At 57.2% G+C, this 20850-nt stretch overlaps 1 protein-coding gene across 6 annotated transcripts in view; it reads right to left on the bottom strand.

Annotated features, from left to right (window-relative positions):
* LOC104333456 (VAC14 component of PIKFYVE complex) overlaps positions 1-20850 on the bottom strand; it is a 156169-nt gene that overhangs the window by 43890 nt on the left and 91429 nt on the right. For all 6 annotated transcript variants that reach the window (XM_075434120.1, XM_075434122.1, XM_075434121.1 and 3 more), the window contains 10 exons: positions 16300-16467; positions 15564-15626; positions 14427-14534; positions 13523-13632; positions 12435-12541; positions 11121-11255; positions 10681-10833; positions 8686-8746; positions 1634-1778; positions 1275-1340 (listed from right to left, as the gene is read on the bottom strand). In XM_075434120.1, coding sequence (XP_075290235.1) covers positions 1275-1340; positions 1634-1778; positions 8686-8746; positions 10681-10833; positions 11121-11255; positions 12435-12541; positions 13523-13632; positions 14427-14534; positions 15564-15626; positions 16300-16467 — 1116 coding nt within the window. The remainder of the gene's footprint in view (positions 1-1274; positions 1341-1633; positions 1779-8685; positions 8747-10680; positions 10834-11120; positions 11256-12434; positions 12542-13522; positions 13633-14426; positions 14535-15563; positions 15627-16299; positions 16468-20850) is intronic.

Below are 20850 nucleotides of genomic sequence, written 5' to 3'. Positions count from 1 at the left end.
GCTGTGGTTCAACAAGGGCAAGTGCAGGGTCCTGCACCTGGGCAGGAACAACCCCAGGCACCAGCATAGGCTTGGGGCGGACCTGCTGGAGAGCAGCTCTGTGGGGAGGGACCTGGGTGTGCTGGGGAACGACAGGGTGACCATGAGCCAGCAGCGTGCCCTGGCTGCCAAGAAGGCCAATGGGATCCTGGGATGCATCCAGAGGAGTGTGGCCAGCAGGTCGAGGGAGGTTCTCCTTCCCCTCTACACTGCCCTGGTGAGGCCCCATCTGGAGTGCTGTGTCCAGTTCTGGGCTCCCCACTTCAAGAAAGATGAGGAGCTACTGGAGAGAGTCCAGCGGAGGGCTACGAGGATGAGGAGGGGACTGGAGCATCTCTCCTACGAGGAGAGGCTGAGGGAGCCGGGCTTGTTCAGCCTGGAGAAGAGAAGGCTGCGAGGGGACCTTAGAAATGCCTCCAAATATCTGCAGGGTGGGTGTCAGGAGGATGGGGCCAGACTCTTTTCAGTGGTGCCCAGCGACAGGACAAGGGACAATGGGCACAAACTGAAGCCTAGGAGGTTCCATCTGAACACGAGGAAGAACTTCTTCCCTCTGAGGGTGATGGAGCCCTGGCCCAGGCTGCCCAGGGAGGCTGTGGAGTCTCCTTCTCTGGAGATAATCAAGCCCCGCCTGGACGCGGTGCTGTGCAGCCTGCTCTGGGTGATCCTGCTTCAGCAGGGGTTGGACTAGATGACCCACAGAGGTCCCTTTCAACCCCTACCATGCTGAGATTCTGTGACTCTGTAACTGGTAGCAGTGGGAGCTACTTAACTGCCTCGTGACTCGGATTTTGCAGCACCGGCCGGACACGATGCCCCTCGCATCTCTACGAGCTGTTGCAAGGCACCCAAATTCCCACTCACCAAGGACCTGAGCACAACTGAGCCCCCACCTGGGGAGGACCCCAGCTCAGGGGCCTGAGCCCCCAGCTGTCCTCCCAGGTAGGTGATTTTTAGGGGTAGGCTTTGAGGGATCAGCTCTTGGAGACAGAGAGGAAGGTTTATACAGAGAGTCCCAAACACGCCAGCCTAACCCAGACAGCAGGGCTTTCAGCCGGACAATGACCTCTGCATTGGGTCTTCTTCAGTTTAGCCAACAGATTTAAGCTCCCCAGTACCAACACTGGCCAAGCCTCACAAAATCCATTTTGGTTCAACACCAAAAATCCAAAGCCCAGCTAGATATGGAGACAGTAAGCTTTCAGGAGGACTTTTGCAGTGGCTGCAGCACTTACCTCATCTGACTCGTCTGAGAGGGTCCGCAGCAAGATGGGGAAGAGGCTATCGGTGTGTCGGAACATCTACAACCAGAAAGATGGATGGCATCAGTCCTACAGTCCTGGTCACCCCTGCCACAGGACCCCTTACCCCAGGGGAGGCTGCCGAAAGCTACACTACCATTGTCCACCTGAGCCGAAAAAGCTCTTCTCCCTTACCTACGCGGTATCCAGCAGCCAAAGCCTTCTCAGAAAAGGCAGGCGGACGCTTGGTTGCAATGCTACCAAGATCATTAGAGCCTTTTCCAAGGCAAGTGGCAGACAAGGTCAATCCCACGAAGGAAGCAGAGGGCTCACATGCCGAGTCCGCGACTTACCTTACGAGGAGTCTTGATGTACAAGTGGTAGAGCCATTTCAGGACTGCAATTCTGGTCATCATCCCAATGGACGTGTCATGAAGGTGGCAGTCCAGCACCTGAACTATTCCATCCAGGTTCAGGGTCACCTGGATCCTCTCGGAGCTGCACGGAAAGGAGAGAGGCTGGTTCAGTACTGCAATGTCCAACTCACTCCTCCCACAGCGGGGAGGTCCATGACACACCACAGGCTGCATCAAACTGCTCAAAGCCTAAGAAACCTCAGCCGTCCCCTTGGCCTGCTCCTGCCCCACGCAGCGCGGCCACCTGCATTTCTTATTCCGGGAGTCCAGATCTGCTCACTGCAAGCCCAGGAGCTGCGCTCAAGTCTTCAAAGTCATGACAGCTAGGAAGCAAGCTCCAGACTTGCAAGCCTTCAGGGTCACGGCTGGACATGGCCACGTTTGCCTGTGTGGCATGGCTTAGTTAGCTTCTGACTGGCGTTATGAGATGGGGAAACACAATGAGAGATACAGCAGCACACCAAAAACTTGCTTTGGAAACAGAAATCTCCCAGGCTTCAAGGTTTACCACTTTGCCAAAACAGCTGGTACCCACGCAGGACAAGCCACCATGCTAGATGAATCCAGTACCACGGCTGTGTTGCAGTCACCAGATTTGGGGTTCAAAGACTAGAGATCCATAAAACAGATTCAGACTCCAACCCCAGTTTTACTAGTTCAAACACCAACCCACATGTCTTCAGACTCCACCAGCTGGGGCCACCCTACTGGGCAAGGACATCCAGTTTCTGCTAATCCCAGCAGACTTGTGCTGAGGACTGCAGATGGCTGGCAGCGTTTTTGGGATGCAGCTCTCCGCTACAAAGCTGCCTTGAGAACATCATCTCGTTTCCCAAAAGATGAGGATAACTCTTGGTCATCAACCAGGGATGAAAGCAAACAGCTCCCTCAGTTCACCAGGACATCGCCTCTTCTATAACACCCATGGCCTGCAGACCCTTAGCACTTACTACGGTGAAAAACTCCCCAGTTTTTCCCCAGATTGCTGGGACCTGCACTGGGACAGGAGACCCCAATGCAGAAGAGGTTGTGTTATGGTATTTTTTTGTTCTGTTTGCAATCCTGAAGTCTACCTGATGGTTTCTCACCTCCTCAGCCGCAAGGACATGGGAAGTACCTGTCACAGGAGACCATGTTAAGTAGAGATGATTGGAGCCAAGGTGGTTGAAGCAGACCTCCACGAGGCAGCTGGATTGAAGAGCTAAGTCGCTCCTGTCCTACACAAGCCACTAAATGATTCAAGTCTGGACCAGACTCTGGCTGATATTTCTTGCGCGCGCGGAGCTGCTCTGCATCTTGTTTGATAAGAAACCCTAAGGGGCAGATTTCTCACGGTATAATTTGCAAGTAGAGCTGCAGCTTAATAGGATTTGATCTTCCCCAGGACACACGTTGTCAGGGCGAGACGAGGAGGCTGCGGCCCCTCACAGCCCTGCAGACATCCGACCGCTTGATCTGCCTCACGTAACGGACACTGGGGTCTGCAAATTGCATTTCGAGTCGGACTAAGTTTCGCTTTGATGTTGCAAACAACCGCCAAGGGCCAAACGCTCAGGCGTGCAGAACCGAGGAGGAGGAGGGACGCGGAGCACGGGTTGCTCGGGAGAGGGGATGTCCAAGGGAGCAGCATCCCAGGCGATGTCAGCTGGCCCGAACCAGCCCCGCATCTGGTTCTCCTGTAAAACCAGTGGCAGTGGTGCAGCTACTGCCCACCCGGCACAGGGCTCCTGATGGAAGAGGAGCACGAAGCCTCGACCCGATTACATCTCCACGCCAAAATACACGCCGCCTGTACAGGATGGGGGGGGAAAAAACCCCTCAGGGTGTTGTGCGTTCTCAGAAGGATGTGGCTGAGAGGATGGCGCAGAGAAGCCACAGGTGAAGCTGGTCGGTTTGGAGGCAGCCTCGACGCTGTCGCATCCACCAGCTCCGCGGTGCTGGGCAGCAAGCGGGGAGGACATGGGCTGGTATCGTTAGAGGAGGATGCCACACTGCTAGCACAGCAACAAACCATTTCCAGCTCGGCTTGTGCCAGCGTTGCTCCTGAAATCCCCTTCCTCAGCGACGCAGCACCCGCACGGGAGCGGGGTGGGGGCAGAGCCAGGGTGGCTGAAGCCAAAATCCTCCCGAGCTGACTCCAGGAGGTAGCGGGCAGCATTGGTGTCACCTCGAGTCAGCCAGACTCCAGCCATGCCATGAGCTCCGCTGGGCTCAGCTACTGCTAAGGGGAACGGCAGTGGGGCACAGCTCCTCGCTGGCTATCCTTATCCTGAGATAAACCTTCTAGGGGGGGTTGTCAGCAGAGAAGGAGCTCGTTTACTCAGCACAAAACCAGGGCACCATCCTGAAAGGCAAGAGGTCTGCTGAATGTGTGAAACTGGGCTAAAAATCCCCCACCGACCATGCTCCTCTGCCTCCAAGATGGAGCAGCATCTGATCCCCACAGGCCGCTGCTTTTCTGGGGTAGGGGGAAGGCAGCAGCAGAGAACGGCGAGCGCTGCTGCAGCTGCAGCTCCGCAGCGGACTCGCAGCTTGCCCCGGCTCTCCTTAATCCCCAGGCAGCGCGGAGCGGGAGCAGCAGTAACAGCATTGAGTTAATGCGATCCCCAGCGCCAGTATCTGCGGCAGGGCAGATGTCGGATGCGATTGCTTCCATCTAACCCACTACCCCAGATTCTCCTCCGGAGGATGAACGCGGCCCTGGCACCGCCTCCATGCCTCGCCTCTGATGGCGAGAAGATGTTTTTAGGGCAAACTGAGCAACGATGTGGGCTGTACCAGGCTCTCACCTCTGGATACCGGCACCCTTTGCTCAAGGTGAGCGGTGGGGCAGGAGACCCACCCCCTAAGCGTGTCCCCCCATCTCAGAATGCATCCTCCAGCATGGGAACAGAGCTCACTTTCCCACTGCTTTCAACCCACAGAGATGTTTTTCACCCCAGGTCCCTTATCAGCTCATTTTCTCCTTTCTCCCCTTTCTTCAAGGGCTTCTGCCATTGCTCTCCTCAGCAGTTGCCCTTTCTTTGCCAAGGCCTGAGTTGTCGTCTCCTTCCTGGCCTCCTGCCTGGCCCAGCTGCTTTCCTGACCCCATTTTCAGACAAGGTTAAGGTCTCGGTCAGGCTCTAGGCCTTTAAGCGGCCTTGCCAAGGGTGGAAATATCCAGGTTCTTTCATTGTGGTCCAAGTCACAAGGGCACCTCCCATACGGGCTGGCAGCTGTGCAGCTCAACGGGCTCGAGCCAGCGGCCAGGAGGTAAATGGCTCCTCTCCGCTATCGGTCCCACAAGCTGTCGCTTTCTCGTCCCCCGTCGCCCTCATTTCGGCGCCCCTGGCGTCCTTCTGCTCACTGTGGTTTCCAAGTGCGGGAAGTGCCCGCAGCACCCTGGCGAGCTGCTCTCCCAGCGAAGTGACGAGGCTAAGGTCTAGGCACGCAGTCCAACGAGTTGCACGTCGCGGGGAGAAGGGCTAGGGCGGCGTGCCCGAGGTGCCCCCTCCAGCTCACCCACCCGACGGCATAGCAGGAGCTGGTTAACCCTCCTGTGCAAGGGAGGGAACCCGCCTCCTCGGCCCAGGCTGGAGAGAAGGGCCAGAAGAAACCTCCCCAAGAGGACACCCTGGACCCGAAAGGTGGACTCCACCAGACAAGCTGCCAGAGAGCAGGACTCCAAGGCAGGCTTGGAGCACGAGCTCAAAGCAAGCCATTGTGCTGCCTTCAGCCATCCATCCCCTGGGTGCTGCGGGGCATGCAACACCGTCCCTACCCTCCACCAAGCGTTCATCACCTCAAGAAGCTCCCCAGTTCACCCCTCAAGGCGTGCTGGGCTCCAGAGGGCTATGGCAACTTCCAGTGTGAGACAAGCAGCAGCAATCTGAGCTTTGTACTAAGCCCTAACTACCACGTTATAAAGTCAGATTTAAACGCAGCCTTGGGCAGTTTAGCCACGTGGCAGCTGTTTGGCCTTTCGGCAGAACAACGTGTCCACGCGTTGCTGACCACCACCCAAAACAAGAAGCCTTCCTTGCACCAGGAAGGACCACAAAGGCTCTTCTGGAGCCCCCACGTTCTGTATTTAGCTTGGTGAGGGATCATGGTCCTGCTACCCTTGTCCAACGGCCACGCATCGAACCCTGGCAGCCCTGCTGACCGCTTGCCGGCCGTGCCTGACCATCCACCCAGCAGTACAGCTAGGAAGTTGTCTCCAACCATCCAGGTCTTGTATTGAAACACCAAAGCGGTTACAAGAGCCTCAAAGGCACCTTCCAGCTATTTTGGTCCAGCAATGCAGGACAAACGCCTGCATCTTCTCCTGCAGCAGCTCAGACTGACAGAAGGAAGCCTGGGCTCTGCTCCAGCCCGCCGCGCTTCCGCCTCCCCTGCCCGACTGGGGCTCACACCGGTGACAGCAGCAGGGTCAGCTGGGCCACGGGAAGGCTCCAGCACCTCTGAAACACGGTCCTGGTCCACTTTCAGTGACGGTTTTTGCAGAAGCTGGAAGTGGGGACGCCCACCTGCACAGGGAGCCCCGCAGTCCCTCCAGCCCTGCGCAGCCAGGCTCTCCCAGGAGCCCGTGTCTCTCTTGGCACAGACATGGTCCCTGTTTCCTAGAAAATGCCACCAGGAAGCTGGCAGTTACCCTGGAAGCATTTAGGATCGCCAACAGCACGTTTTAGGAGCAGGGAGGTTGTGCATGTTGGTTCGTGGCCGCAGGAACACGCCCAGCATCCATCTGCTGAGCATCCAGACCTCAGCGTCTTCTCGGATGGCATCTTCGTGGAAGACGTCCCTCTGCAGACGCTGGGCCGTGAGCTCCTCTGCCCTGCTGACCGAGGTCCTCCTCCTTTTACCGCTGCAGACGGCTGCACGGGGAGGGCAGGAGAAGGGGCCGTGAGAGCTGGACGCCTGGTGCGGGGCCATGCTCCATCACTTGCTCGCCGGGGGAGACCGGGGGGAAGCAGGGGAGGGAGAGCGAACAAAAACACAAGCAAAGAGTGACTTCATCTCAAAAGGCAGCTGCAACTTCCTCCGTTTGCAGGCTTTCCAGATTTTCAAAGCAATGCGATGGTTTCCTGCAGTCCTGTCTTGACACCCAGTGGGCATTCGGCATGCAGGCAGCTGCCTGCGTCCCGGCATGAATTACGGCTGCTGCCGGCTGCGGGTGCCAGCCCTCACCTTCCTCTGGCTCCAGGGCCCAGCCAGGCAGCTGGAGCAACAGACAGAGCACCAGATAGACGTCCAGGGCTCCCGTCAGCCCCCCAGCCCCGCGCCAGTCCCCCACAACGCCACGGCGAAAATCTCCCAGGTCCCAACGCTGGGCCAGCAGAGAGGTCACAGAGGATGGGGAAGCGGGCTTCAGCGCAGGTAAACCCCAGGAGAAAGCCTGGCGTCTCCTGTTTCGAGGGGCTTAGGAGGGCTCAGGAACACGTCCCTCTGTAAAACCAGGTCTCAGAGAAGCGAAGCGTCTCGCCTGCTGTCCAGGATGGTTTCCCCCGTGCTTGGGGATCTGGCAGGTGGTTTCAGCTCAGGCAGCCGTTCTCCCCTGGGCTCTCAGTGACATGGCGACCAAGTCACTCCAGCTCTCCCTGCTTCCGTCCCGCTTCGGCCTTCACTCCCTCTCTCCCCCAGCTGCTGGCTCTTCAGCACAGAGACGCAGTTATCACTTGTCCTCCTGGACTTGGCACCTCTCCTTTTCCTTCCCCTTCCCAGTTTCAGCCGTACGCACACCCACTTCTGCACCCGCTAAACTTTAAGGGCCGAGCAGGGCTAGGATGTGGCAATCATAGGAAAGCCAGGGAAAACCGTTTGACAGTCATAAAACAAAATCTAGGCGCAAATGATCAGATCTGTACTTTCAAGAGAGGAAAAAATTCAGGGCATTGTTAAGATGAGGGAGTCGCTGGGCTTTGCAGGAGTGTGAAAAAGAAACGGAGGAGTCCCAGACCATCAACCTGAAACGCTGACACTTGCATGGCTCTGGGATGCGTCACGATGGGCGTCACGCGTCAGCCTTGCTGGTAGGATGCACCCAGGGTAACGCACCCTATTTTGGGGACCACAACAACCAATAAATACATGCATCAGCACAACAGAAGCGTTGGAAATCACAGCCTCCGAGGAAAGGAATTGCAGGCAGCAGCAGGAAAGGACAGATGTGTTGTAAGAGCAGATGGATTCATCTCCAGACTCACTGACAGCTGGTCAAAGGTATTTGCAGGAGAGATGATTTAGGTGAGATATTGGGAGAGACGGTGCGGGGCACGGAGCTGCCTAATGCCATGCCAGGCTGGTGAGGGACAGGCTGGCAGCAGACGCTGCCGAGACCCCTCGTCTCTCTGGCAGCTGGAGCTGGATGGGGCTGCACCGTGCCACGGTGGGCTGCCAGACCTGCAGTGCCGAGGGCTGCAGTGCCCAGGAGCAGGCTCAGCGATCTCCAAGCTCTCTGGCCAGCTCCAGGAGCTTCACGTACCACCTTCTCACAAGGTCTCTGAGCCTCTGGCAGACCAGCACACCGCTGTTCCTCTACCACCATTCCTCTGCAGAGGCAGGAGGGAACCAAACGCCTCCTATTTCAGCCAAGCCAGAAGAGCCATAACTAAGACAGTCACCCACGTTCTCGCCACCTTCACCCCATCTCTTAGGCGGAGAGCCCAACCTGGGGGCTCGAAGGCAGCCAAGGTGCGGAATCCCAAATGCCGACACTTGTGGCCTCACCAGACCTCCCCCGGGGGGCTTTGCAAGGTCTCCTTGGGAAACGGGCAAACGCCTCAGTTTACCACAAAGTTAAGACATTTTGGTACAAAAGCATCAGAGAGAATCAGTCAACTCCTAGAACATTCCCAGTCATCCACCCCACTGCGACCAGGAGACCCCAACTGCTTTCCAGCCCAGATCACCCTTCCCCGCAGCTTTGTCAGCATCTGTCAGTGATCGGCTGTGCCCCAAGAAGCCTTCTCTTCTTCTCAAGCTCTTCCAAAGCAACAAACAGACCCTACCTGGTTATGGTGAAGACACTGCTGCTGCTGAAGGTGGAGTCACCAGACACTTCCAGAGAGCCTGCGGGTAGACAGAAAGGAGCCACAGTCAGCAGGATGGCAGAGAAGGCGGAGAGCAGGACCGGGAGGCTGGAGAGCTGCACAACCTTCCTCAAAGACACCACCAACCATTGTTTGAGGGTCTGGAGACCCCCAAGGGTCCCTTCTGCCTGCAAAGAGCTTTTTACACCCCTTGTCAAGCTCTTCCTCACTGCTAGAGGTACCGGACGAAGCTGGTACAGGACTGCACCTACCCGGCAGAATGCAGGCTGCACAGCTTCAGCCCTCTGCCCCAGACTGGGTCTCCTCTGTAAGGGAGACCCAGGCAGCTCCTTCTGATGGTTTCAGCCACTCTCCAAGGAGCAGCTCAGAGCTGCCTTCCATCGTCCGGATGTCAACACCTAGAGATACCACACAAGCACAGGAAAGGCTGAACCCAGCCCAGGAGATCTCCACCTGGCCAGCTCTCCTACGGCATGGCTCCATGTGGAAGCCAAGTGTCCTGAAGAGCTTTCCAGCCTCTGCTTGGTGCTAAATCTGGGTCTTACAAGCAGGGTGACAAAGCACAACAAGGATCAGCTTGACTCTTCATGCCCCCTTGTGCCAACAGCCTCTACTCACACACGCAGCGGCGCTGCCACATCAGCACAACCAGTGAGCAGAGCTGAGAGCTCGCCAGGCAAAAGCCTCCCAGGTTTATCTGACCCTGCCTGCTTCAAGCTACAATCCGACCCCAAAGGGGCAGATTAAAGCAATTTAACTTTCTGTTGGTGTTTTAAAGCTCTTCCGCAACAGATTTTAACACCAGCAGGTATTCTTGGGAATAGTAAGGAATAAGAAAACTACTTGCTGCTGTGCTATGGCATTAAATTTTTCCCCTCCATCCCTTCCAAAAAGGAACTGCTGCATTGGCTGGGAATCGATCCCGAGCCTCCCGCGTGGCAGGAGAGAATTCTACCACTGAACCACCAATGCTGCCCTGTGTGCAGCCTGCACGCCCCAGCTGCCTGCTCCGGCCGGTCCCCGCGCCGCTGACGGACCAGACCCTCCAGCCTTCTCATCCTCGCCTTCCCGCTCCCTCGCACAGCAGGATTTTGTGAGCGCTTCGCAGAAGAGCGCTGGGCTGAACGTGCAGCCGTGGAGGAACAACACGGATTAGCCCACGTGATTTAAACGCTACACATATTTCACACGACGGACAACAAAGACGTGCCAGAAGCAGCACCCAGTCATCCCAGGGCAACAGCGCCCAAGGGATGCCCGAAGGCTAAAGCCACTGCTGTTTTCGGGCATCCATCCACCGGGACCCTCTCCATTTAGTTTCTTCTCACTTGAACACTCTTCCAAGGCCTCCCACCATGCTTGCAGCCTGTTGCCTTTTCTGTTCTGGAAATTTTAGGACTGGGATAACACCCGCACGACCCTCTCGAGAGCACTGTCAATTTGGAAAGGACCCAAAACTCTTCTCCTTTCTGTTCTCTACCCTTGCCCAACACAGACATCCTCCATGCACATGCTGATGCTCTCCAGGACCAACACTGCTCTCTGAGCTCTCCTCTGGGTGATGGCAGCTCCTCCCAAACCAGCCACTGCAGGACAGGTGGGCTGTTCTCCTGCGTTATGCAGCAGACGCTAAATGTTGAACTAGAAATGATCTTTTTCGGGTCAGCTGAATGACTACGTTGAAGTGAAGGATGGTGAGGAGACACTCACCAGGGAATGCAGCACCGCAGCACTGCTTGGGCTCCAGGCCAGAGCAGTGACCCTGCGACGCAGACAGCACCAAACACGTCCGTCTCAGCAGAGGATGGATCATCTGTGAAACAGGACTACACGGCTCAAACAAAGCACAGAGGTCCTGTGTGCCCCAGGCTGCCCCATGACACCAAACCAGCTCAAGAACTCCTCTTGAGGGCCTTCCCTACACCTCCAACACTCAGACCAAGAGGGACTCACCGCTGGACGCTGCCTCCGGCTTGGAGAGGGCCTCCTCCGAGGTGGGCTCTGCCGGTAGGGTCATCCACTGCTTGGCCTCATCCATTTCATCGTCCTCTGGGATGACCAGCTTCATCAGGCTCTGGTTGCACACGTTCGCCACCTCCTTGATGTCTGAGTGGAGGCAGTGTAAGGAACACGCAGTCCCACACGCGGCCGACTGCCACATCTGGCCAGCCACGGAGAAGCCACCGCCGCGGCCCCAGCAGGGCTGCCCCAGCCCAGCTACTGCAACCCCCCTCGTGTCCAAAGGGCCGGTGCGGGTTCTAGCGCTTGGTGGGAGGACTTCTCCTGGCCCTCCCCAGCCGTGCAGCCGGCCCTGCGCCCCGGGACCAGGAGACAGGCGCTTCCCTGCTTGTTGCTGGAGCAGGAATGGGAGCAGCTCGGAGTTAGAAGGATACTCTTCTTGCGATCATCGTAGGAGAGACACGGCAGGACAGCGGTCAAGATCCCTGAGGAGTAAGGCAGCATCACCCGGCCAGCCAGCTGGATGAACTCCCTCATCCAGCACATGGCGCTCAGCTGGATCAGGTCATCTGGAAGACACGGGACAAGCAAAGGTGAGGGAAAAGACAGCACGGGCAGCTGAGCAAATCCCACAGGCCAAGGACCACCTGCAAGGTGAGACGTGGTCCAGAGAGACTCTAGTCCAAGAGAGTTTAGTCCCTGAAGTGATAGACAAGACCTGAATCTGCAGCGAGGTTGAGATTAAACACAACCATTAGGCTTCAGAGTTAACCCAGTTCAATCCATAGTCCAGGTTTCCTCATTTACAAGTAATTCTGTCAGGCTTCCCAATGCCTCAGGATCTTTCCTCTGTCACACCTGTAGCAGCTGCCTGTCTGGATGTGGCACCACACCTAGAGCTGGGGTTTTATTAACCCCTCAAGCTCCGAAAAAAGGAGCACTGCTGGGGCAGTCAGACAATGTCAGGCCACATTTCACACTTAAACACCTTATATTCATCGGGCATCAGTTTAATCAAGAGCAAGCAGTCTCGGGCTATTCCTATTTTTCTGCCTCGCAAGAAACCCACTCCCATTCAGCAAGGTTTCAAGAGCAGTTTAAGCTCGACAAGCACAGCTCAGGGACAGGATCCTTCTCGGGAAACACACCCCGCTGCAGCCGTAACCCCCTGCCACCGCCTACGCAGCGGACCCGCTGGAGCTGCAGTGCAGCGTTCGCACCAAGCGCCCAGCACAGTGCGTTTAACTGTCCTGCCCACACCCCTGTCCCACCAGAGGTTAAAATAAGCCCCTGCGAGATCCTTCCACATGTGCTGGATATCCACAGGAGCCATCCAGAGCCAGGTATCTCCTTCTCTGGAGATACTCAACACCCGCCTGGAAACGGTCCTGTGCAGCCTGCTCTGGGTGACCCTGCTTCAGCAGGGGGTTGGACTGGGTGACCCACAGAGGGCCCTGCCAGCCCCTGCCACGCTGGGATTCTGTGATTCTGTATTTTACTTTCAGGCACCTCCATGGCAGGAGGACTCCAGACCTGTACTCGAGGCTGGCAGATCAGCCGTACAAGAGCAGCAGTGCCAGCCGTGGGAGCGCTGCCTGCTCCCCCCTTCCACCGGGATCTGCACGCACGACGACAAGAAGGCACGGGGGTGAGCGGGCGAACTGCCCACCGCAAAGCTCCTGGCCTGAACCCACGGTCGGCACGGCAAACCTGGCAGCGGCCGCTACTGCTTGCTCCCGCGCACTCACCCGCTGCCTGGCAGTGGATCACCAGGATATTGGCCATTTCTGCAAACTTGACGCTGCAGGGGTTCTTCTTGATCTCCTTGAGGAACTCCCCGAGAGCCACCTCGCACCTGCGGAGAGGCAGAGCAGCCGGTCAGCGCTCAGTCACCTCGGACGGAGAAGTTATGGAGACCAGGCTCCTACACGCACGCACGGAAAGGATGCTGGTGGCACGGCAGGCATGCCTCCACGCACGGGCAGGGCTGGGAAGGACGAAGCTGACGAGCTCACCCTGCTCCGAGGCAGAGACTGCGCCGAGCCGCGAGGACGGAGGTGACGACCGCCCAGAGCCCCCCCCACCTTCCCCCAACTGCCCTCACAGCCACCGAGGCTCTGCTGAGACTGAGGGGGGATGGGGAGCAGGGAGGGCTGCTGATACCCAAAGCTTTCAGCACTTGTTCCTTGACGTGTGGACGCTGGGAAACAAAGCAGCAGCGAGGATCCAGCAGGGCCTGGCAGCGGGACAGACCCAGGCCAGTCTCACCGCCTACTTGTGCCCTACAAAATGGGTCCAGTTACTCTCCCCCAGAGCCAGGAGCCAAGACCCTCTTACCTTCCTGAGAACACCCAGCCCCCCCTGGGCCTCAGAAAGCCTCTGTCTTGAGACCAGCAACGGATCTGAGGAGCAAGCTCGCAATGCTTGCTCCTCTCCTCCACCCAGGAGACGCTGGCTTGGTGCTCTACCTTGCTGAGCAAGGCTCGCACGCTGCAAGCTTGTTCACAGAGCTCGTACCCCACCCTGGGAGCACACACGAGCCTCTGTGGCTCCGACACTGGGTGCAAGGGCTGGGAAGGCAACAGCTCAACCAAGCCAAAATATTTTGTCCCCCAGCACAGACGGCAGTGTCCTCCACAGCCACAACAAGCCGGGGAAGGGAGGCTCTTGCCAAGGACACTGATCCACCCAGCAAGCCAGCCAGACTGCTCCGTCTCCCACCACGCACACGGGGTTCTGCCGCAGTTATACAGAAGGGCTGCAAACAAACCAAGAGGGGGACGGACAGACAGCGAGCGAGACACAGGCCTCCTGCCCCGCCAGCCTCCACACTCACATTTTCCGTATCTCCTTGCTGTTGTCTCCCAGGATCTGGAAGAGCCCATCCAGGATTTCGGGCAGGTAATCCAAGAGGTTGATGTCAGGCACAGACTCCAAGACCAGGATCTAGCTCACAAGAGGAATAAGAAAGAAGAGGTGGGTTTCGGAGAAGCTAACTGACATCACCTGCACAAATCCGGTGCGATACTGAGGAATCCAGAGCCGAGCTGTGCGGGTTGCGGGGGGAAGGACAAGAGGACGGTGTGGAGTTGCCCAGCTCAGGAAGAAGCTGGGCCAGCACAGGCAGCAAGCGATCAGCCTGCAGCATTGCTACGCTTCCCATCAGCTCCCTACAGCAGCGCAGGGATCAGGACTGACGGCCCAGACACACGCCGGCAGACCTGGGATGGCAAACAGTGCAGCTGCGAGAGAGAGTGCAGGGGCACGCAGCTCCCCCAGACCCCGGCCAGGCACCGAGAGCTCCGGCCTCGCGCAGAAAGGAGAAGGCAAGCAGAGATCCCTCGCCTCCCGGAGAGCAACACCCCTCCATCCCCACCGGCTGACGGACAGCACTCTGGCACTGTCCCTCGGGCGACTGTAACCTCTAGACCACAGCACATCTATTTCTGCCAGCAACCCTTTGACCGTATTTTCTAACTCGGTGTGCAACGTCCCAAACCAGCCTGGCAGAAGTGCAGTTATGACGTTCCCGTGACCGCAACGGCAAGGTGACGGGGAGCTGGCATTTTAAAGAAACGGGTGAAAAACTGCTGGCTTAAAAAGCCTGCCAAGTAAATTCAGGTGCCCGAGTTCACCCATCGCCACGGATCTCTGCGGTTTGCCCAGACACGGGATGCTGACGGGTCCGCAGCGTTTCGGAGCTGGGACTGGCAGGCAGACGCGGCGCCGCGCGTACCTACCCAGGAGATGATGAACTGGCGGGCATACTGGTTGTTGGAGTAAATCCTCTCCCGCAGCAGCGGGATGAAGCCGACCAAGTCGAACTGGTTGCTCTCAGTCACGATGTCCTGCGGAGCCCAAGCAGAGGGTGTCAGGAGGGACGGCCGCCGCCCCGTGCTGCCAACCCCCACCTGGCCTCTCTGAAGGCACGTGACAGGACAAAGATGACAAAGAGTTTGACGCATGGGTGTGCGGGTCAGGAGACCTGGGGAGGAGGAGCCGCCTGGTTTATTCAGGCGATGAGCTAGTAATCCCCTTCGGGCAGGGACCGACGCTGAGTTGAGCGGGACCCAGAGCGGGAGGCTCCTGCTCGCTGCGTGCCAGCCTGGCTCAACAGCAGGAGGGTGGGAGCTTCTCCAATGCACGCACACCGGTGAGCAGCTTTGACGTAGCCACGCGTCTCAGCGGTGGGAGAGTCCCCTGCCTTTCCTTTAGCAGCTCTTCCTACACGCTCGGCGGATTTGGCTGCACGGCTGGGTCTCTCGCACCAGGGCGGTGGAGCGGATTTCCCAGCAGGAAGCTTTGCAGCAGATGATGCAGAGCCTGCGTTAACTGCTGTGCCAACACGGAGGAGCAGGGGGGGTAGGACCTGGCAGGGAGCCACTCACCTCCGAGCAGCAGAAAAGGAACGGGGAGGTCCGTGCAAGCAAAAGCCCATCGGCAGGGAGAACAGGAACCGAGCCCCCCAGCCCCAAGCAGCAGCTCTGCTCCTCCCAGAGCAGCTCCGCTCACTTCTCCTCGCTACTCGCTTAGGCAAGACAGAAGGAGCAGGGGAACAGCCCTTCTGCTGCCTGCGACAGGGCTGCCACTCGACTCAGACTCAAACCTTGCTTCCCCACACAGCCGGCTCCCAAGAGCTGAACGCACACGTGGCACCGCGATAACCTACAAGCCCCTCAACCCAGCTGCCCGAGATCGCCACCAGACCCTCAGTCCACCAGGCTACGGTCAGTGAGAGGAAGAAATGCTTCGACAGTAGCCACAGGACTGAGCTGGGATGGTTTTAGCAGCTGCTGCCTCGGGGACCGACACATCCCCAGCCAGGACATGTCTGCAGCCTGCACCAAGGATTCTCTGCCAGAGAGGGGAAAACCTACCTTGAGAAGCCGATCGAGGAGCTCAGAGCCGCTTTTGACGTTCGGGTCAGGATCGGCAGCCAGCTGTGAATGACAGAAACAAGGGCCATTGCAGCAGCAGGCCCCAGGTCTGCTCCCCGCTCTGCCACAGAGCTCCCAGGGCTGTTGCTCTCCTTTGGTGTTACAGGGACGGACACAGAAGTCCCTTTATCTCCAACTCCTCATCAGGCTGCAATAAATTCTCCCAAGAGACTTCCTAAGGGGGGTTATCAAGCACCCATCACCTCCCTCAGCTGTGCAGGCTTTCATGGGCCAGCAGCCACACTCAAGCGGCAGAGAAACACAAGTCTACAGGCACAAACTGCAACGACACGCATACGCAGACATGGTTTTGACCCTGCAGGCCCCACAAAGCCGTAGTACTGCTGAGCCACCTCACCTGCAGCAGTCCTGTCAGCCTCATTTCCTAACACCACTCAATAAGGAGCACAAAAATACATCTTGAAGTTGAGAACAGAAAACAAGGTATCTTACAACGAGCTCCAGCACCCGCAACGTCAGTGGCCACTGTGCCGCTGCAGAAACTGCTCTTTCGGTCCTTCGGACCTGCCTGGGTCAAAGCAAACCAGCTTCCTTCAAAAGAAGACCTTGGACAACTCGGTTTGTTTGACCCAGAGAAGACAAGGACTAGAGGACAAGCCTTACTTCTCCAGCATGGGAAATAAAAGCACATGAGAGTTGAGAGGAAGCTTCTCACCTTGCTGAGGCCATCGAAGAGCACGTTGAAGTGTGGGAGGACGGAGCCCCTGGCCACCTTGACAATGTTGTAGAGGGCCTCGCAAGCGTAGTACCGCAGCCGACTGTCGGCGTCATTGAAACACGTCAGCACCGGCTCGATCAGCTCCTTCAGGTAGAGCCCAGAGTCCTGGTGGACAGGAGAGGACCGGTTAGCTGAGGGCCATGCTACGGGGACAGGGAAGAGACAGCGCAACCCTGGAAGAGAGCACGTGGGCATGCCACAAAAGCTCAGACCCGGGATGGCTTAGTGCATCGACGCTGGCCAGCATTCATTATTGAATTCTGCATTTTATTACTGAAAATACTGAATCTTCTTATTCAGGTACAATGACAGCCAACTGAGCAAGCCGAAAAATCGTTTCGAGGGAGGCTACACCAGCAACTGAAGAGATTATTGCAGCTGTACTTGGCTGGTTTTGATTCCCAGAGATGTGCAAGAAGTTAGGGCCACAAAGATGATCCGGGGGCTGGAGCACCTCTCCTATGAGGAGAGGCTGGGAGAGCTGGGGCTGTTCAGCCTGGAGAAGAGAAGGTTCCAGGGAAACCTTAGAGCAGCTGCCAGTGCCTGAAGGGGCCTACAGGAAAGATGGGCAAGATATTTTCAGCAGGATTTGTTGCAATAAGACAAGGAGCAATGGCTTTAAACTAAGAGAGAGTACATTTAGACTGGATATAAGGAAGAAAATTTCTATGACAAGGGTGGTAAAACGCTGGCACAGATTGCCCAGAGAAGCAGTAGACACCCCATTCCTGGAAACATGCAAGTCCAGCTTGGACGGGGCTCTGAGCAACCTGGTCTGGTTGAAGATGTCCCTGCTCACTGTAGGGGGGGTGGGCTAGATGGCCTCTTAAGGTCCCTTCCAACCCAAAGCATTCTGTGATTCTGTGAAGTCTGGGCAGTTATTCCAGTGCTCGAGTGCCCTGCAAAGCAAGAGGGGCTGCTTCCCACCGCACACCGCTCGTCTCTGCTGGAGACAGACTCACAGAGAAATGCATCCCTGCCTCCCTCTGCCCCGCAGGCAGGAGACGAGGCAGATCCCCAGCAAAGCCAGCGGCCACCAGCTCTCCGCCAGGATTTATCCTGCTCCACCAGCTGGTCTCTGCATGAACCCACCGAGGTTTCCAGGACCAGGGAGAACATCCCAGACAGGGTCGGACCGATCCTACCTGCACCTTCAGTGAAGCAAAGCAGCCCTTGGTCTGTTGGGCTCCTCTTTGTAACGTCAGGAGCTGGGGACCACGAAGGAGCGGGTGATATGGGCTTCACAAAAGGACAGACCTTCAGCAGTCCCCAGAGCAATTTCCTGCCCTGCGGTCTCCAGAAACACTCACTCAGCCACAGTCCCAGCTACCAGAAGAGGAGCAGCTTCAGCCCGTGCAGGTGCTTACAGACGAGGGGATACCACAGCTGGCACAGCTAAGCTGGACACATCTGTTAGATAAAGTGGTTGCAGGGCTCTATTCGCAGGCAAGATTGATTTTACACGCGGAAGTTTGTCCTCCTGCACCACAGAAGGGTCACGCTAGGCCGACCCTGACTCTGCACGTGAGCAAATACGGTCATTAGTGACGCCAACCCCCAGCCCAAAAGGCTTTTGCTTAAGGATTCAGCAGCGCAGCAGGAGTTTCAGACAGACCCAGAGGTGGAGGCAGGAGGCCGGCTTGTTCTGAAGCTAAAAAACCCTGCTTTGGGGAAACACGCCAGCATTTCCCCAGTGCCTAGCACAGGGGACAGTAAGAAAATCAACAAGGCGCAAGCCAGCAGATTAGAAGTCCAACTCCAAGTTATCTCAGTGCCCCTCAAGGCCACCAAAAGCAGCTCCTCCACTCCCCAGCGCCAGCTGCACCGGCAGCACAGAGCGCCTGTCCCCGAGCTGTGCCGGAGGCGAAGGCGGGTTAGGTGCCCGCGCTGAGGGCAGAGCAGCGCATTGCTCAACCCGGACAGGAGGGCTTGAAAAGAAACTCGGCCTTTTAACACGAGGACGAAGCAGGAGCACTGCTCAGAAGCCCCCAGCCAGCAGCATACAGGCTGTCAGCGTAAAAGCCACCAGGCTTCAAAGCATCTGCTCAGACCGATCACGACTCTAGAAGGGGAATAAACGAGTTCTAATTTACTTCATAGCTCTTCTAACAGGCACCACCCGCTCTCCCCGAGCCCTCTGCTTTCTTGGACGCACACCTTACTACAGACCAAACTGACTCCTTCCCTTCTCAGCGTTTTCAAAAACCAGCTGCGTGGTTTGAGTCAAACGCCCGATGAAGCCGCGGGCCTGCAGGGTCTGGGCTCCTCTCCGCGGGGATCCGGGTGCTCTGGCATAGCCCTGGAGGCAACTCACTGAGCTGGCTCTCCCTAACGAGAGGGAAGTTACAGAGAAAAACCTTAACTGGGAAGAAATCAGCCAACTTCTCGCACAAGGGCATCAATATGATGCCTCCAGAACCAGACCAAGCAACCCACGCACTCAGCAAGTGAAACTTCTGCCGCGCCCAAGAGAAAGCTGCGAGCCCAGGCTGGCGCAGCTTGACACCTCGTGCCGCTCGCTTGTTCTGACGACGACTCCACCACCGTTTGGCCCACAGCTTAACACCACTTCCCGCAGGCCCTGTCGGAGCCGGCTGAGCTGGGGGTGGGAGATGGAAGGGCAGAGACTCTTCGCAGCTCTGTTAACAAAGACTCACAGAATCACAGAATGGTAGGGGTTGGAAGGGACCTCTGTGGGTCATCTAGTCCAACCCTCCTGCCGAAGCAGGGCCACCTACAGTAGGTTGTAGAGGACCGCGTCCAGGCGGGTCTTGAATATCTCCAGAGAAGGAGACTCCACAACCTCCCTGGGCAGCCTGTTCCAGTGCTCCGTCACCCTCAGAGGGAAGAAGTTCTTCCTCGTGTTCAGACAGAACTTCCTCTGCTTCAGTTTGTGCCCATTGCCCCTTGTCCCGTCACTGGACACCACTGAAAAGAGCTTGGCCCCATCCTCTTGACACCCACCCTTCAGGTATTTGTAAGCATTTCTAAGGTCCCCTCGCAGCCTTCTCTTCTCCAGGCTGAACAAGCCCAGCTCCCTCAGCCTCTCCTCGTAGGAGAAATGTTCCAGTCCCCTCACCATCCTCGTAGCCCTCCACTGGACTCTCTCCAGTAGCTCATCTTTCTTGAAGTGGGGAGCCCAGAACTGGACACAGTACTCCAGATGAGGCCTCACCAGGGCAGTGTAGAGGGGAAGGAGAACCTCCCTCGACCTGCTGGCCACACTCCTCCTAATGCATCCCAGAATGCCATTGGCCTTCTTGGCAGCCAGGGCACACTGCTGGCTCATGGTCAACCTGTTGTCCCCCAGCACACCCAGGTCCCTCTCCACACAGCTGCTCTCCAGCAGGTCCACCCCAAGCCTGTACTGGTGCCTGGGGTTGTTCCTCCCCAGGTGCAGGACCCTGCATTTGCCTTTGTTGAACCTCATCAGGTTCCTCTCTGCCCAACTTTCCAGCCTGTCCAGGTCACGCTGAATGGCAGCACAGCCTGCCGGTGTATCCACCACTCCTCCCAGTTTGGTGTCATGAGCAAACTTGCTGAGGGTACATTCTAACTCTTCATCCAGGTCGTTGATGAAGTTGAACAAGGCTGGGCCCAGTACTGACCCCGGGGGACACCACTAGTTACCAGCCTCCAACTAGACTCAGCGCTGCTGATGACAACGCTCTGAGTTCTGCCATTCAGCCAGTTCTCAGTCCACCTCACCGACCACTCATCCAGCCCACACTTCCTCAGCTTCCCCAGGAGGATATTATGGGAGACTGTGTCGAAAGCCTTGCTGAAGTCCAGGTAGACAACATCCATGGCTCTCCCTTCATCTACCCAGCCAGTCATGTCATCGTAGAAAGCTATCAGATTGGTCAAGCATGATTTCCCTTTGGTGAATCCATGCTGACTACTCCTGATAACCTTCTTTTCTTCCACTTGCTTGATGATGGCCTCCAGGATAAGCTGCTCCATCACCTTTCCCGGGATGGAGGTGAGGCTGACCAGCCTATAGTTCCCTGGGTCCTCCTTCTTGCCCTTTTTGAAGATTGGTGTGACATTGGCCTTTCTCCAGTCCTCGGGCACCTCTCCTGTCCTCCAGGACCTCTCAAAGATGATGGAGAGTGGCTCAGCAATGACATCCGCCAGCTCCCTCAGCACTCGTGGGTGCATTCCATCGGGGCCCATAGATTTGTGGACGTCCAGATTGCTTAAGCGATCCCTCATGCAGTCCTCCTTGACCAAGGGAAAGTCGTCCTCTCTGTAGGCTTCTTCTCTTACCTCCGGAGCCTGAGATTCCTGTGCTTGACCCGCTGAGTCCAGTCCAGCTGCTGGAGCCGGAGGGCGGACAGATGGACTTAAACCACGCCTAGGGAGCTGCCAAGATGAGACCCGGGCCAGAACGCGCTCCTGTGCCCAAGAGATGTGGCTGCGCGCGTTGGGGAAACTCAAACGCAACCCAGCCGTACGCTGCAACGCAGGGAGGGAGCCGGGGAGCTG

The sequence above is a fragment of the Opisthocomus hoazin genome, chromosome 12 (assembly GCF_030867145.1).
Source record: "Opisthocomus hoazin isolate bOpiHoa1 chromosome 12, bOpiHoa1.hap1, whole genome shotgun sequence".
Taxonomy (NCBI): domain Eukaryota; kingdom Metazoa; phylum Chordata; class Aves; order Opisthocomiformes; family Opisthocomidae; genus Opisthocomus; species Opisthocomus hoazin.
The sequence above is the reverse complement of the archived record's forward strand: the minus strand, read 5'-3'. Positions and strand labels throughout refer to the sequence as shown.